Genomic DNA, 17,855 nt, shown 5'->3' on the forward strand with positions numbered 1-17,855 from the left:
GCACTAAATAATAATTTATATTTGTTAAATTAGAATTTTTTTTTTTTTAAAAACTAATTATCAAATAAATTATTTACATTTTGTCATTTATAAATTTGGTAATAAATTTGTTTGCTTGTCAAATTAATATTATGTTTTTTTTTTTTAATTGAGTATATTAATTTATGAAAATAGGAGTTAAAAAATTATTATACTAAATTAACAGAAAAATAAATTAATTTAAAAAAAATATTTCCAGTAGCTTTATTAATTATGAGATTTTTTTTTTGTTTTCTTAAATTGTTTTTGTGCTTTTTTTTTTGAATAAAAATTAGTCTCATTATTAATGATATTTAAAAAAAATTTACTGTCAAATAATGACAAGTTGTTTATTTAATTTTAGCTTATATTAACTTTTAAATATTTTATTTATTTAATAGCTTTTTATCTGAATAAATATGGATATCTTGTCAATTGTTGTTATTTTTATTATAATAAAAGCTCAATCAACCGGCCGAAAAATTTTCCCTACATAATTTTTAGTTTCTACAATAAATTAATAATCAACATGCACGATTATAATAGCTATATTTAAAAAAATTTTTTTTCTACAAAATAAAAATTAATCTAAAAACATCTACGACTAGTTTCTTTTAATTTTTAACTATTTTCGAATTTAATTATAATTCTATCAGTCTATTCTCAAAATAAAATAACGAAATTAATGAATTCGTTTCTTCTTTTTTTTTTCAACTATTATTCAAGTAATTTTTAACTAATAATATAATAACCGAGATTTTTATTAAATAATTATAAATTTATTTTATTTTTAATTCTAAATTTTATAATTAACTATTATCATTTATTATTTTTGTATTTTATTAAATACAAATTAATTAAAAAAACGTAAATTGAGTTTAGATAAATTCATTTTATAATTAATATTATTTTTTATATCACAAAAAAAAATTGACTATACAGTTAGAAGAAAAAATGTAAATATTAAATTTTTAAATTTCAATGTTAAATTAACATTTCGAAAAAAATACTACATCTATTTTGCCATTAGAAAAATGTTAAAGTTTACATTCTTTTTTTCTTTTCAACTGTATCTATATAATTTTTCTATAAATAATAAATTTAATAGAAATACTAAAATTTGTTTAAATGAATTTAGAGATAAAAAAACAAGAACAATGTTCAATAAACTAATGAAAAACAAATGTTTATAAATAATAATAATTTTTTCTATTCCATGAATTTCTATTGTAAGGAAAAATCTCGGTCACTCCCTTCAACAAAGATAACAAATAAAAATCCAGTCATTCATTCTGGATTATTATTTCATCTTCAACATGTGTCACATTGTTTTAATTATATGCAACTTGCAAGAATATCAACGGGCCATATTATCTGGAGCAATGCCTTTTCTACCAATATATATATGTATTCAAATTATTATTATATTTTTTAGCAAAAATTTATTATTCACTAAATGCACACCTAATATAACGGTGATTATTAATTTTAATTTTCTTATCGTTCAAACTACTTTGTTTTTTCAGGCCCATTATTATTTATTATTTATATTTTCTCATCTAATTTATGCACCTTTTAATTACGTGATAATTTAATAATGAAAAAAGAAAAAATATTTTGTAGAAAAGTTCTTTTTTGTTTCTTAAATATATTCAAAAATAGACAGAAAAATATTTAGGTAATTGTTAAAAAATTGAGAGAAAAAAAAGGCAGATTTATGTGGTTATTTTTTTTTGTTTTTTTTGTTAGATGAAAAAATTATCTGGCGGAAAAATATTACTTTCCTTTTTTTTGAGTCTTATTTATTTTGTCGTATTGCTTCCCTGTTGTTTAATTTTTTTTCTTCCCAATTCAATTTATTCATTGAATTTGAAAGATGAAAAAAAGCACTCAAGGCATTTAATCATGCATAATAGTTTCTTTTAGACAAGTCTGTTTAAGCGTAGCTGATTGATCCTCAAGACTACGTTTAAGTCCTTCAATTGTATGCATCAACATTTGACGTCGCAATTGAGTTAAATGATTTTGATAAATTTGACTATCTTGAAAATTTAAATTTGCATTTGCTTCAATTCTTTCTTGTCGTAATTGTGCAACTTTTTCCTTCAGCGATCTTCTTGAATCATCTAAAATAAATGTGTTAAATATTTTAAAATTGAAAATTATCATTGACATATTGCTTATATTTTTTCTGAATAACAAACCAGTATCATCAGTCGCAGTATCACCATCAGAACTACGTAATATAACATGTTTTTCACCAAGTGTTTTTTGAATTCTTCCATAAGTCGAACTACCAGCATAAACTTTACGTTTAACTGGTTCACTTTGTGGACAATAATACGTGCTTTCTTTAATTGGTCTCATGTCAATTGATCTGCAAATATCATTGACAAATAAATTAACAATAAATATTTAAAAATAAACACAAATAATTTACCTAAATGTCATTAGTGAATTTTTGCCTCGTTGATCATAACGATCATCTGAATCAGATGAGCTTGAAGTTGGAATATCATCTTTAATTCTTATAACATCTTTTTTTATAATTAAATTTTGAGCATTAAAATTATCCTGTATATTTCTTTCTTGACTAAATGATCTAAATTCATTTGACTGAATAATTCTTGTTCTTGATCTTTCACGATCTTCAAGCATAAATTTATTTTGTAATAAATTACGACTCGGTGATACTTGAGGTGTTTTTCTTGACATTATTGGTGAATCTGGACATTTAATATCATTTTTATAATTTCCATTATCTTTTAAAATTATTCCATTTATATTTTTATCAGTTAAATGATTATTTTGTAAATAATATTGATTTGTTTTATCAATAAATCTTTTTGGACTTGTATGTTCTAAATCTTTAATATTACCACATTGTAATTCAGGCTGTGAATTTCTACTTTTAGATAATGCAAATTCAATATTTAATTCAGCATTTTTAATTAATTCAACACGTTTATTTGCTAAACCATTATGTATACGTCTTATTGGTGATGGAATAACAATTGATGTATTATTTTTCATATTAATTAATATATTTTCAGCTTCATTAATTAATTCACGATATTTACGATCAGCTTCTTTATCAGCTTCAATTAATGCAATTTCAGATGCAAATGTTGTCATGTATGAATTTTTAATACCATTTTTTTCAACTAAATTATCATTAACATAACTTATTGAATTTGATCGACGTTTTAATATTTCATTATCAATAATATTTGGATTAATAAAATTACGTGGATCTGAATTTTGATGAATCATTGATATATTTTCATTAATATCATTTTGTTTTCTTCTTCGTAAACATATTGGTGTTCCACCAACACTACGACTACCTTGATTAAAACCTGAATTTTTTAATAACATACGTTCAACTAATACACGATTTAAATTTGCTGTTACATCATTACATTTATCATTTATTTGTTTTTTTCTTTGTGATTGACGTTTTTTATTTTTATCAATTGATATTTTATCATCTTGTTTTTTGTATCTCATACTTGAACGTTTAGTATTGCTTCGTGTATTTATTATTCTAAAAGAAAAACATATAAAAATATCAATAAATAATTTGATTATAAATTTAATTGATAATTGTTTACCTTTGTTGAATATCATCTTTACATCTTCTTTTAAGAATAGATTCTCTTAATCTTGTGCTTCTTCTTGTTAATTCACTGGTAAATGTAAAATAAGTACAGTGTCCAGTATTTGGAAAAGCTCCATCAATATTATTTAAATCAATGAAACTTCCATTATCAATGTAATCAAAATCATCATCGTCGTCATCGTCATTTTCAAATTGATCATTTTCATCACCACCATCTTGGCCAGTATCAACATCAGAAGGTGAATGATTAACATAATCCTCACAATCAGTTGGATCACTGTCAGATAAAATATCTGTTTCTTTTTCATAAACATAACTTTCATCAAATTTACCCATCATTTCATTTAGAGTTATGTCATCCTCTGATGATCTTATACTCTGGGTTATTGATGATACAGATGAACTGCTACTGCTGTTATTTGTACTGCTGCTACTGTTACTGCTGCTACTATTGCTACGTCTTAAAACTGTCATAGGACGATTGGATCTTGCTTCAATTCTCGGTGACATTCGCCAACTTTGATTTATACTGAAACATTTAAATTTCAGCTAAATGTTAAATTAACATTTTTAATAAATATACTATTAATAATTCAAAGTTATTCTTATAAAAATAATCTTAACCATTAATCAAAATAGTAATAAAAAAAAATCATTTTGTTACAGTTATTATTGAAGAGAAAATAAAGTTTTTAAATAAAATTTTTAAAAGTAATATAGATTAAAAATAAAAAAGAAAAAGGGTCGTGAAACTCACGAACAAAACCGGAGCCCGTTTTGTTATTAAAACTTTTTTCGTAACGTAAACTCGAGTATAACGAAAAAAGAAAATATAAAAATAAAAAAAATTATCAATAATAAGAAAAGAAAATTAAATTGTGGTGAGTTTTTATACCTGAAAGTAAAAAAAGATACCTATATAAATTTACTGATATAAAAAATTAAAAAAAAAAAAAGGAGAGATACTCCAAGTGTCAATGAAAACTTGATGGAAAGTTTGTTTATATTTTATTTTTATTTATACTTAAAATTAATTAAAGAAAAAATAAAGTTTGTCCAAGTATTTATTTGTAGAAATAATAGAAAAAAATATTTCTACAAAAAAGAAAATAAAAAAATTAATGAAAATACTTACGGACTTCTTCCAACACTGAGACTATCTTGTCGATAATCTCTTCTAGTATTTCCATTTATATGATTGTAAAGGTTCAAATCACTTGTACTGCCAGTGATATCATTATATTTAAGATGAGATTTGATAATACCAGCATCATTATCACCACTTCCACAACCTCCAGTTGTACTTGAACTCGAAGAATTGGCTGATAGCCATGGATTTGTTCGTATGCGGGAACGTTGTCTTGGTGATTGTATCATAGACGTTGAAATTATTGGCTGTGGTGTTGAAAAACTTACTGGTAAACTATTACGCATTGTTAAATTTACTGATGAATAACTATCAATTATTTTGTTGTGTTGTTGAACCTCATTTTTATGAGGTTGAATATTTTTATAATACTGTGGTTGTTTTGATTGTACTTGTTTTATTCCAACTATTTCTCCATTCTAAAATTTATACAAAAATAAACACAATAAATCAATATTTTACTAATCAACTTGATTTGAAAAATTTTCAACGAGTCTTGGAAATATTTAACAAGAAAAATCTAGGCCAATTTATTTCGAAAAGTTGGAATTGATCCAATTAATAATTTAAAATTCAAGTGTATATACTTTTTCATATAAATTTTTTTAAGTATACATTTTGAATAAACAAATTTAGCTTTGAAAAAAGCTTCATAAATTCATATGTTTTTTAATAAATGAACAAACTTTATGGTTCATATGTAAAAAAAATAAATCCTTGAAATAATTGCGCCAGCATTTACATAAGGTCAAGTATCAATTCTGAGTAGAAATATTTTTGACTCTAGAAAATAATTATAACAGTTACACACAGCAGCATGTTGTTGAAATACCACTGCATTTTTACGCAGTGTGTATTTTCAAGAAGGTCTCTGACCCACGATTAAGCCGTTCAACCACAATGTTTGTCGATAGAGTTAAAAAATAAAAAAAAAACCACGTCGACAAAAAAAATCTCATGACAAGATACCGTGAGTTCATTGAAAGCTCTCTGTGACACGTTTTTTATCATCACATCTTCCAGCATGTCTAGCTCATGAATATTTCAATACAAAGTGAATGCAGTTTTTTTTTTCTCCTCAGGTTGGTAGTTACAATTAACTTGGTACAAAAGTTATAATTAAAATTCATAAATATTTATATTAAAATTTATTTTCAGTATAAAAGTTTTGGATTATTGATTTTTTATTAGTTACAAATGAGTAACTAATGGAGTAACATGATGGTCGAAATGCTTGAATGAATTGCATTTGCAATAAAATTGCTCAACTTGCTACTCTACGCTTGAGGCTATGAAGTAAAATAAAAAATAAAATTCTAGTTGAGCTTTTTATCGAAGTTTTGAGATCATTATATGATCAAGATTTTAGAATAAAAATAAAACTTTTAAAACTTTTTGAATTCAGTCAATTTCACAAACTATAGTTTTAAAAAAAAAATTGGTAAAAAAGTAATAGTTTGGTAGTTTACCTTGAATGGTATATTTGTTCGTAATTCATGAAGTAATTGTTTTTCTTTTGTCATGATAGTATTGACGTTCACTTTGGGTGAGTCATCATTGAGTTTTTTATTTTCTGTAACATTTGCTACACCAGAATCAGCTAGACCTGGTCTTTTATTAGTTGTTGTTCTTGTTTTATTACTTTGAAAATAATGGGTTCCAGTTCTAATGTTTATGTAATACTCTGGTGGATAACTAGCACCAGGTGATGTACCGTCTGTTGAGTAGCCAGTGCTATATGCACTTTCAGGAGAGGATAAATTGACACTGCCTGTACCACCTGATGTTGCAGTTGATGTGTTTGTATTACCATTCGTATATTTTAATGAAGATTCACTGAGTATAATTGTATCAACATTTTTTGCTGTTGAATCCAGTGGATATACCTATAAGAAAAAAACAAAAAAAAAACAAGCACAAAATCGTTAATATATTAAGCTTTATCAAGGGTGGGTGCTTAACTTTTTTTTTTTTTTTTTCCTTTTAGATAATTTAAGATTAAAATAATTTCCTGGTTTGGGTAATATATTATTCTCGACTAATGCTGTCTGTTATAATGTACTGATTATTATCTTTTTGAATTATAAAAATTAAAAATACTTTTCAATGTGTTGCAAATTAAATTTAAATGAAAAATCTTTCGTAATTATTTCACATTAAGGAAAAGATGTTTGAAGTTATCTTAGCACTAACTTTTGCAAATTATCATTTCTAAACATGACAGATAAATGCAAGTAATTAATCTCAAGACAAAATAATAATTAAAATTTACACAAACATCACAATACTTGTACATCAAATTTACAACACACTCATAAACTATTTTTTTCTTTTTTTTTTTGTTGAATAATTTAATATTATTTTTTATAATTTATTCAATCAAAAATACAACAGCTATTAGTTGAGAAAAAAAAAAACATGAAGCAATTAAACTGTCATTGTACATAGTAAGGTGTGCAAATGTCGGAAATATTGTTAAGTAGCTGTGCTCAGTGAAGAATATTAATTCATTCTATGTTTAAAAAATTTAAAAAAAAATTTAAATTATCACAGAGTAACAATAATTGAGTTGGCGAATTGAATTTACTACAAAATGAATATATTTTTAATTAAAAAAAAAAAACTCTCTCCGTATTTAAATCAATTTAAATTTATATAAAAAAAAAAAAAACTATCCACAAGGGATTTAAATGTTTAATACATTTTTTTAAATATACATATTTTAATTTCACTTTTTGATTTGAGCATGATAAATATTTAAATATAAACAAATATAAAAAATATAAATAATATTTATTTAAAAGATTTTTAAAATCCTCTGAATACTAATGAAGTGGCTCGATATATATACCTTCATTAGTAAACACACATATATCATAATTTTCATGGCTTTTATCATCATACAAGCCCTTTAATATTCGTTCCACAAAGATCAAGCATTTTGGCAAGCAAAATGCTTTCATTACAGTCAGATCATTGCGGTGAATATTAAACAGTTGGACCCTGATTATCGTGGCCTACCCTAAATTTAAAATATACAATGTACATTTTTTACTACTGCTTTTAAATATATACTTTTTATTTTATTATTTTTCATTTCTTGCAATAAATTATTAATTAAAAATTCAATTTTCAAATAGTTTTTAAATTAAAAAATCCTAAAGAAAATATCATTGATTTTTAAGAAGTATAATATTTACCTGATGAAGTCCAGGTGATCGATTTGCACTATGACTACCAGGTGAATTACAATTTGAATCAAAACCTCCTTTATCCGATTTTTTTCTATCTTTTTTCTTTTTCGGTCGCACAATATGCGCCTCCATCCACGTGCGTAATTTTGTCCCGAACATGATGATTTATATTGACTCCAATATTACAATAATCTTTCTCTACTATTTTTATTTTATTTTTTTAAAAAAAAAGCTCAATTATATCCACTAAAATAGAGCTTTTTTCTTCCCTTATTCTAATCACTTCTTGATATATCTCGTTAGGATTTAATGTTATTTTTAAATAACATGCTAATTGTAGACATTTGAATTTGATGTGTTTTTGATGTAGCCAAATTATCTGCCATGTTTTTATTATATTTTTTCATTTGTTGATTTAATATGTAAACATTTTTCTTCCTCATATTTTACATCAATCCTGCAATCAAATAAATTAACACAAATTAATTAACTAATTTAAATATAACTAGCGGAAAATTATTAATAAAAATTTTTTTATTTTTAAAATATATATTTTTAAAAAATTCTGGATAACGATGATGATTATTATTATTTGTTTTAACATTTATGTTCACTCAGTGAATAAACGCGCATCATTTCATTCAAGATATATTTTACTTTTACACGCACCCTTCTTGCATATTTTTTATTTCAAAGCATTTACGTTTTTTTTCTTTTGTTGCAGTAATTAGAAATGAATAGGTAAATTATTCTGAAGTTGAGTTTGAAATTATATTACTAAAAAAGGGAAAGAAAATGAGTAAAAGTGAGAAACAAAATTTGAAAAAAAGAGACTAAAGATAAAATTAGTCTAATGGACTGCGAGAATATGAACAGAGAATATTTTTAAAATATTTAAAAAAATAAAAATGAATAGATCTGTCTTTTTTATTTTGTCAATTGTTATACTAAATGAAAGCCAAAAAATAAATAAAATAAAAATAATATACTTGTTGTTGAATATTTGATAAAATTTTTTAATCAAATTTCAAATTGTTTTGTTTATCAAGTCTCAAGTATAATGACAACATAATATAAAAGCGATTGAAACGCGTGAAAATTTTATAAAATACATGTGGCTATTGTTAAAAGTTGAACTTAACAAAACTCAGAGATGGCATTGTCCTCTGATGATGGTTACAGTATGTGGTATACATATATGTGCCAGAACAAGGGTTTGTCAATTTTAGAGATAACACAGTTTCTAATGAGTTGCAGTATACATACATGTATATATTGAGATGCAATCTTTGATACATAGATGCATTATATAACAAAGAGGGTTGACTGCAACCACAACTTTACTAGGCCCACCCATATCATCATCATAGAATCATTCTCGTCATTGAAATTTCCAAAGAGATGTATTTGTGATTATAGTGCATATGTATTTTATACATATTGTCAAAGCAATGTTAGTGTCTCTAACACTGTCACAACAAACCCTCTGCAGTCTAACTCATAAACACAGTGATATGTGTTCGACAAAACAGGGAGAAAAACTACCCCATGATTTATTGATAATTGAATCAACATGGGGACTATAATTTACATCAATTCATTTATTATAAAAAATACTTGATTTATATTTAATTTTTATATTTAAAAAATATATTATTATTATTGTTGTTAATTTTGTTGAAATTGTTGTTTAAAATTTAAAGAAAAAATGTTTAAATTTCAAGATAAAATTAATATTTAAAAATGTTTAATGCTTAGTTGAAATTTTGTAATAGTATATTTCGTTACAAGTGCCCACTCAGAGAGTGTGCTCTCAACGAATTTGGAGGGGCAAGCACGAGCCTTGGCGAGTGTTTCCCCTCCAAATGAGTTGTGAGCGGGCTCTCTGATTGGGCACATGTAACGAACCATATTTTATGTTACTATGGACAGTGGTAATAATGTGTGAATTTCTAAAAAGCGCACTACCCCTCTTGCGCTTTGGAAATTCACACATTATTCCCACTGCCCTTGTAACATAAAATAATTTTTTAAATAGCTAGATTAATAGTTAGATTAACATTTTAAAAAAATATTAAATCTATTTTGACACTTGAAAAATATTAAAATTTATATTTCTATTTTAAGCTAAAGTGTACATTGAATTTATCATTTTCTTTTTTTAAATATATATCACATGAAAATGAATATATTTAAAAACTTGAAAAAGTAAAATATAAAGAATTAAATTTTGATGAATTTAAATTACAAATTTTACCCTTCTTTCACACCCTTTTTTTTTTTTTTTTTAATTTTGTGGGCAGGCAGTATCCCTTGTACTCAAACTGACGGCACATTCGCTCGATATTATCCATTTGGAAATTGGATTTGTATTTCAAGCGTGATATTTTACACACAAAAGTCTGGAATTTGATATTCACCAATAATTTTATTCATCAGATGTATAATAAATGAAAAAAAAAAAAAAATGTATCTATATTAAATATCAATGAAATATCAATTTATAAAATTAAAAAAAAAAAAAATTAATAAGCTTCATTTTCATAAACAAAATGAATTTATAAAAGCACATATACAATCCTGTATTTTATTTTAAATAAAAAAAAATGAAACACCGTAGTTATACTGAGATAAAAAAAAAAAAATTGATTAATTTTTTTATTAAAAACCTATGGAGTTAATTGATTTATAACCGAGGGTATAAAAATACGAATTTATCAATTTAACGATTATTTTTATAGCGCGGTATGAAAATAAAATTTTATATGAGTAATAATTCATTTTATTTATCTTCATCATACAAGCTTATACGAGAAGCTATTCCATCATGAAGTCATGTTTTATTTTTTAATGACTTTATTAAATAAATGTATATTTTACTCAGGTAAAATCATGTCGTCAATTATTGTTTACTTGGCTAAATATATTTTTTTTTTAAATTTGTATTTTATTGTGAGTCATGACCTACACAATGACTATTGGGTATTTTTAAATTTTATTTCGATACATTTATCATCACTTTACTGAGAAAAAAGTCTAGTCACCAAAAAATATAAAAAGCCTATCTACAAATTTATGTGTCATTGCTTTGTGTATTTTCAACGAAATAAAAATTAAAATAAAAACACCATAATTCATAGAATAAATGTAATAAAATTCTGGCTCAATGGATTTAGGCCTTTTTTATTATGACAATTATTTTATTGATTGATTTGAAAAAAATAAATAAATAAAAGCTAAATTATAACATAATATTAAAATTTAGAAAGATAAATCAAGTTGCATGAGTGATAAATTAATAATGTCTGACCAAATTAATGTTTGTATCACTGAAAAATATTTAAATCATATTGCATTAATATTTTTTTTTATATTTTATTAATGAAAATGAAACATAATAAAATATAAAAATTTAAAAAATATAATTATAAACTCATATTTTTTTGTCGGAGGTATTTTAGTTATTATACGGGTTGCTTTGGATTGATAGTAGTTAAAATAGTATTGATAGTAGTCAAAAAAAAAAACTGGTAGATATAATTATATTTTCCTAATTCGAAATTTTAGATTTTTCAAAAACTGCCAGACTAAATTTTTTTTTTATTAGAAAATTATAAAATAGAGGCACGGGGTATATATAAAATTTAAAGCTGTTTTTTTTCTGCAGTTATTAGTATTTTAAAATTAAATTATTTGATTCAGTTTTAAATATTGTCATATAATCAATATCATCATCTTACAAACAAAAGTGTCAATGTCCAACTTTATTTATATATACAATTGAGTTCATTTCAAGTGTTTTTGACATGAAAAAAAAATTGTTATACAAAGAGAATTTAAATCCCATAGAAATAATGTCAATTGTATATGAAATAAATTGATTTTAATTTCATATATAAATAAATCTTTTTGTATAATTTAAAAATATATTATAAATTAAAATAAAAAATTAATAATTCATTATTTTATTTGCACACATGTGTGGAAGATTAAAATTAACCGGAAATTATAGTGGTAGATAAATGAAATTTAACTATTGAAATGGGAGTGTTCTCCCTCTTTTAGTTTCTTGTATTTTACCCTCGTGTTTGGCAGCCGGAAATAAAGATGACAGGTCGCGGGCAATGCGTGAGTATAACAGTTCAAGTAAAATTTAAAATTTCGTATTTTTTTATGTACATAAATCTTCCTCACTCAATATTCTCATCAAATTATAAACGAAAAAAAAAAAGGAAATTATTTGTGACATGTAATTTCGATCTATATTTGTCATTGACATTGAAAGAAAAAAACCAACAACACAGTATTTTTATTTTTTTCTATAGAGAATAAAACACACAAGAGATTAAAATAAAATCAAGAAAAGAAAAAAAAAATATAATCTATAATTAAAATTTGACTGAAGAACTAAAATATGACTCATTCATTTCTATAAATAAAACAGACTGATATAGAAGTGAGTACGTTGGCACTATAACCATTGAAAAATATTTTTCATTCAATAAATCATTAAATTATATATTTAACAATTAAATATTTCAACACTTCAAGAGATTACTAATGGCCTGTGATTTATTCAAGTGTATATACATAAAATTTCAAAGATTATTTTTTTGATGATGCATATCTTATTTTGTCTGATCTAAATGATCTAAAAAAAAAAAAAATAAACAGCTGATGTATATTTTTATGATATATCAAATCGATAAAAGAATATACATATTTTTTTTTTCCCATTGAAATTATAATACAAAAAAAAAGCAGTTATTTCCGTTTTGCAAAAAAATTTTTTTCCCTCTGAGGAGACACCCAGGGAGAAATGGCTTGGAGGTAAATGAAAGGATGAATAGAAAGGTTGACAAAATACATGCACAATAAAATTCAACTCTTCATCGCAACTGTGAGTCAAAAGTCACACACAAGGGGTTGTGATGAGAGATACTTTACTGCCTTGATTTATTTCTTTTTTTTTTTTTTCTCACTTATATATACACCCTCGAGATCTGGCTATCATTGACACTCTTCATCACCCACCCACACACACGTTACACTAACCCAGATATAACAATCAATAAAAAAAAAAAGACATTTGATAAAGTTATTTTAATTTATATATAATAATATTAATTTTATTTTTAAAATGTACTTGGCACGAAAATTACGTATTTTTTGAATTGAGTAGAAATCACAAGTAGCTAAAAAAATTGTTGAGAATGGTAAAAAATGTACATAGAATGTTTGGAGGGTAGCCCAGACGATGGCTGTAGTCCAGAAAATATTGTCTGCAACATCCTTGAAATTCTATGGGTTGTATCACCCTTTGCATTTTGTTTTTTTTTTTTGTTTTTTACGACAACCCATAATCGTTATTTTGTCATGATTTACATTATTTTTTATATTCAGCTCAATGAATCAAAAATATTTAAATTTTATTTTGTATTATAAAATCTAACAAAAAATTTATTGTATTTTTTTTTTTTTTTTAATTTAGATATTGTTTTATGAGTGAAAACAATGATACAAGATATATAGGATAGTGATCTAGTTTTTTGATGAAAAATCTTCAAGTTTTTTATCTATATAAAAAATAATATATAAGAGTAAAAAAATATAAGCAAGATTATTAATTGTAGGGCAGAGAAAATGATAAATTCTACAAGTCATAAGTTTTACTGTTAAAATAGCAATCAGGCATTGTTTCATCAAAAGTGAGCCAAGTATAGCTACTAGAAAATATAAATAAAAATAAAGAAAAAACAAGCTACACTCGACTAACATTAAAAATTAAAAAAAATATATATATCAACACGTTGAAAAGTAAAAAAAAAAAAATAAGATGATTGTGGTTTTAAATTGTACAAGTAAAAAATAAATAATAATAAAGATATGAATAGTACTTTGGTGAAATGGTGCTTCGTTAAAAAACAAGTTGATATTTTTCGTTGTAATTATTTTTTTGTTCCCCTATGACGATTAAAATTTTGGCTTTTATACGACAAGAACAATTGAGAAAAGAACAACTGTGGTTAGGGCATTAATGCCTTAAAATATAATTTAAAAAAATAAATTAATTAATTAAATATTTATTATTGAAATAGATATTGTTTAAATTATTGTAGTCAAAAAAATAATTGTTGTGGTCAAATAAACAATCATAGTTGTTCCCTAAATAGAGGCTATTGTTGTTTAAATAGTGACTATTTTTTTTCTCCACAATTATTATGATTGTTGTCTAAAAAAATAACAGTTGTTTGTTTTTATTTTTATTTGTTTTTGTAAATTGAAATTTACAAAATTGACATTCAATCTGATTTGTCTTATATATTTTGTATATTTTTTTTTTTTGATATATAGTGTGATGATAGTTTCAATGTGTTATAGCACCTGAAGGGATATCTTCAATTTTGTTTTTATCCCTATCATCTAGAATTATCTCTGATATCCCAAGGAGAATCACTGACGAGCTTAGTTCCCTTCAATAACTACTGCGTATACCAATCGAACACCCAAGAGCATAAACAAGAGACACAGGACGTAAATTTGACCCTAGGGGTGTTTTTTGTAATTTTCCCAAGGGCTATATATATTTATTCACCAAAATACATTTTGCGAAGGATGTACCTTTACTGTATATATGATTTGCAATTTTCATAAATTAAATGTCATACTACATGTTTCTTTATTTTTATTTTGATTAAAAACTATCAATGTAAATATAAAATTTTTTAAAAATTAATTCAACTTATAGTATTATTTATGTACAGTTAAGAATTTTTCTAAAACGAAAATATATTTAATTAATAAAGAGTAATTTTAAAATTGTTGTTTAACTTTTGGTAATAAAATTTTAATCCTATACAAACTTTTAATTGTAACAACAACTATTTTACTACCAAATATTATTATTTTTGTGGCAAAATTTATACGAAAAAAATATGAAATCTAATAATAAAAATACACTAGTAATTTATTTATTTATAAATTAAATTTAAAATTCACTCGACAAATTCAAGTACCAATCGAAATATATAAAAAATAAAAAAATATCAAGAATACCAATAATATACAGAATCGTTTCCAACTACTGATTAAGTTTTTTTCTATTGTTCCCAAGAGATGAAGCTTATAAGAAGACCTGAAAAAGAAGTTGGTTCATTTACTCTTTCCAATTATATGGACGAGCATGCTGACGAGAGGTAAAATAAAAATAAACTGAAGAGTAAAATTGTCAGAAAGACAATATTCGAAGCCGACTAGTGCTTTCATAAAAATTCCATAGTGATACTGTAGCAATCATCACATTGTAGAGCCAGCAAAAATACCAGGGATTGAGCCAAAACAATAAAAATAAAAAAAAAAAAAAAACCAACAGCTCGATCAAGGGATTTTTCTAGAGATTTAAAAATGACGCTGAGTTGTAAATTTTTATTTACCACAAATATCAAACTTGTATTTTGAATAATTCATATAAAAAATTTATCATTTTATCATCCTATGAATTGAACTAATCACTTTTCGATAAAAATTTGAACAAAAAATATATTTAGAAGCTTAACAGAAAGTATAATAAAGAAAAAAATGCAAATTTATAAAAAAAAAAATCATCTTTTTTGTGTGTGTTCACATAGGCTAAGAGATAAAATGTTTCTATTTTTTTATACTTTTTAGAGCAGGTGGATTTTATTTTATAGCGAATTGGCGAATGTATGCGGATAGATATATATTTTGATGCAGAGGGTGAAGGTTACGAGTCCGGGGCATTTTCTGCAACGAGAAAATTTTAAAGGGTTCGATTGAGCACCTCTGAATGTTCCGGGGGTTGCGAGGATGGTTGTCATAGCAACTTGGAGCTCTTGCATGCCACCCATTCTTTCAGCTACCCCTTGCCCCCACTAGTCAACTGCTTTTATCCCCATCAAATGAATCTTCACTACGATGTCGAGTCAAACCAACCAGATCTACAATTCTACATGATCGATATGAAATGCTAAACAACTATTTCATATATAACATCATTATTTATTTTTTTCAAAAATAAAAAATCTATCTGGTATTTTTTTTATTACTCTATAATGATCTCTCTAAAAAACTTTATAAAATTTTTGAAAAGAATAGGATTATATTTCATTTTTTTATACTATTTCAGATGATTTTTTTTGTGGAAAAATTACTAGATCATTTGAAGTATATGATAAAAAGAGGCTGGTATTATTTGAGGTTTAAAAATTTTTTTTGAAAATTTAAATTTACATCGTTATCTTACCAACAAAAAGGCATGCTCTTTTTTTTTTTTTTTGGGGTTAAAAGAAATTTATATTTAAAAAAAAATCGCAGAGCTTTTTAATTATGTTTTTGATGGTTGAGCTTTTTTTGTTTGCAAGCCAAAGTGTAATTTTAAGTGATCAAATTATTTATTAAACTGGTGTATATTCTGTCGCTGTTATTTGTATTAAAGATAAGCCGACTGATTTATTGATTACTATATATTCTTTGAGTGTAAATATCTTGAGTGTAAATGTCATATTTAGCTGAAAATCCTTTTGATGTGGTGGATCCTGTAATACTGATTGCAACATAAAAGGATATAATATTTTCACCCTAATATAAAACTACTTTGGCTTTTTGAATTTAAATATAAAAAAATTATTATCATCATTATTTATAATATTATTTTGAATAAAATTTAGGATTATTATTGTTTACTAAAATTTTAACTTTGTGTCAGGTTACATGGAAAATTATACTGTGTGTAAATCACACACCACAAGTGCAATACTTTGATGTGAAACAAAATCTTTTTAAGTAGGTATGAATTAAGGTAGTAAATAGCTAAATGAAATTAACTCTGAGGATCTGACTAGACTCAGTTGTCAACACACAAAACATTCTATTGGATTAAAAGTAAAATAGTCCAACAACAAAAACAACAACAACAACAATAACATTACGTTCAACAATTTTAAGAAAAAAAATAAAAGTTAAATTAAAAATCTTTTTTAATAATTTGTGCATTAATCTTCTGATTGACTTGGTCAAATATATCAGATGCAAATATCTATATATCAAGACTTAAGTGGAGCAGAGCTTAAAGCTGCAGTCGATCGAATACAATGATAATCGTGTAGGCAGCTGCAGCAACCTCTATGATTATTTTGTTATCTAAAATTATTCCAGCGTGAAATAGACCCATTATAGTCCTAAAATATTTTCATTCTTATCTTTTTTTTTTTTTACTCTACAATGGAGTTTCAATTTTTAACATTTAACATTCAATTTTGCATTTGAAAAATAATAATAAAAATAATATTTCAGTATTGTTGATCATCTCAAAACGATGAATAATCAAAATGACATAGACAAAAATATTTTTCTTCTACAACTATGATGATGGTGTAAAAAAAAATAAACAAAATAAAAAAAATTCCCCTACAAGAAAATTTGCATTTCTTCTGTCTTTCTTATTTGAAAATTCGCCTCATGAATAATGCCAAACAACAATTGAGAATTGTATATGCGTTGAGGGTAAGAACCTCAAAGGTCTCTTTTTTATTTTCTCATGTTTTCACATACATACAATGTATGCTCTTTCTAAATAGCAATATTTTTTTTTTTTTTTATTTGTCAAAAGTTTGCGGACCAGACTTTTGAAATAACAAAAAATATAAATAAAAATTTTTAATAGCTCTCTTGATGACTACAGTGTTTATTATCTTTTACTTTATTTTTATTTTAATCACATTTTGTTTATTTGTTTAAATTTCTTTTTTCATTTATTTTTGACTTGTCTTTCTGACTGAATAAGGTCACGATTTATATATTTAAAGAATTTACTTGGATAAATTTTTTTCTCTATTTTTTTTCTATTGCCGAGAGA

General features: G+C 24.5%; 1 protein-coding gene across 2 annotated transcripts in view; it reads right to left on the reverse strand.

The window, feature by feature from the left end:
- Positions 1-258: 258 nt before the first annotated feature.
- The window catches only part of LOC122852785 (rho GTPase-activating protein gacZ), a 32,015-nt gene continuing 14,418 nt past the window's right edge, over positions 259-17,855 (reverse strand). For both annotated transcript variants that reach the window (XM_044152791.1, XM_044152792.1), the window contains 7 exons: positions 7,988-8,438; positions 6,257-6,673; positions 4,776-5,206; positions 3,633-4,169; positions 2,459-3,565; positions 2,223-2,395; positions 259-2,144 (listed from right to left, as the gene is read on the reverse strand). In XM_044152791.1, coding sequence (XP_044008726.1) covers positions 1,918-2,144; positions 2,223-2,395; positions 2,459-3,565; positions 3,633-4,169; positions 4,776-5,206; positions 6,257-6,673; positions 7,988-8,140 — 3,045 coding nt within the window. In that variant the 5' untranslated portion in view covers positions 8,141-8,438 and the 3' untranslated portion in view covers positions 259-1,917. The remainder of the gene's footprint in view (positions 2,145-2,222; positions 2,396-2,458; positions 3,566-3,632; positions 4,170-4,775; positions 5,207-6,256; positions 6,674-7,987; positions 8,439-17,855) is intronic.

Source organism: Aphidius gifuensis, linkage group LG3 (assembly GCF_014905175.1).
Source record: "Aphidius gifuensis isolate YNYX2018 linkage group LG3, ASM1490517v1, whole genome shotgun sequence".
Taxonomy (NCBI): Eukaryota; Metazoa; Arthropoda; class Insecta; order Hymenoptera; family Braconidae; genus Aphidius; species Aphidius gifuensis.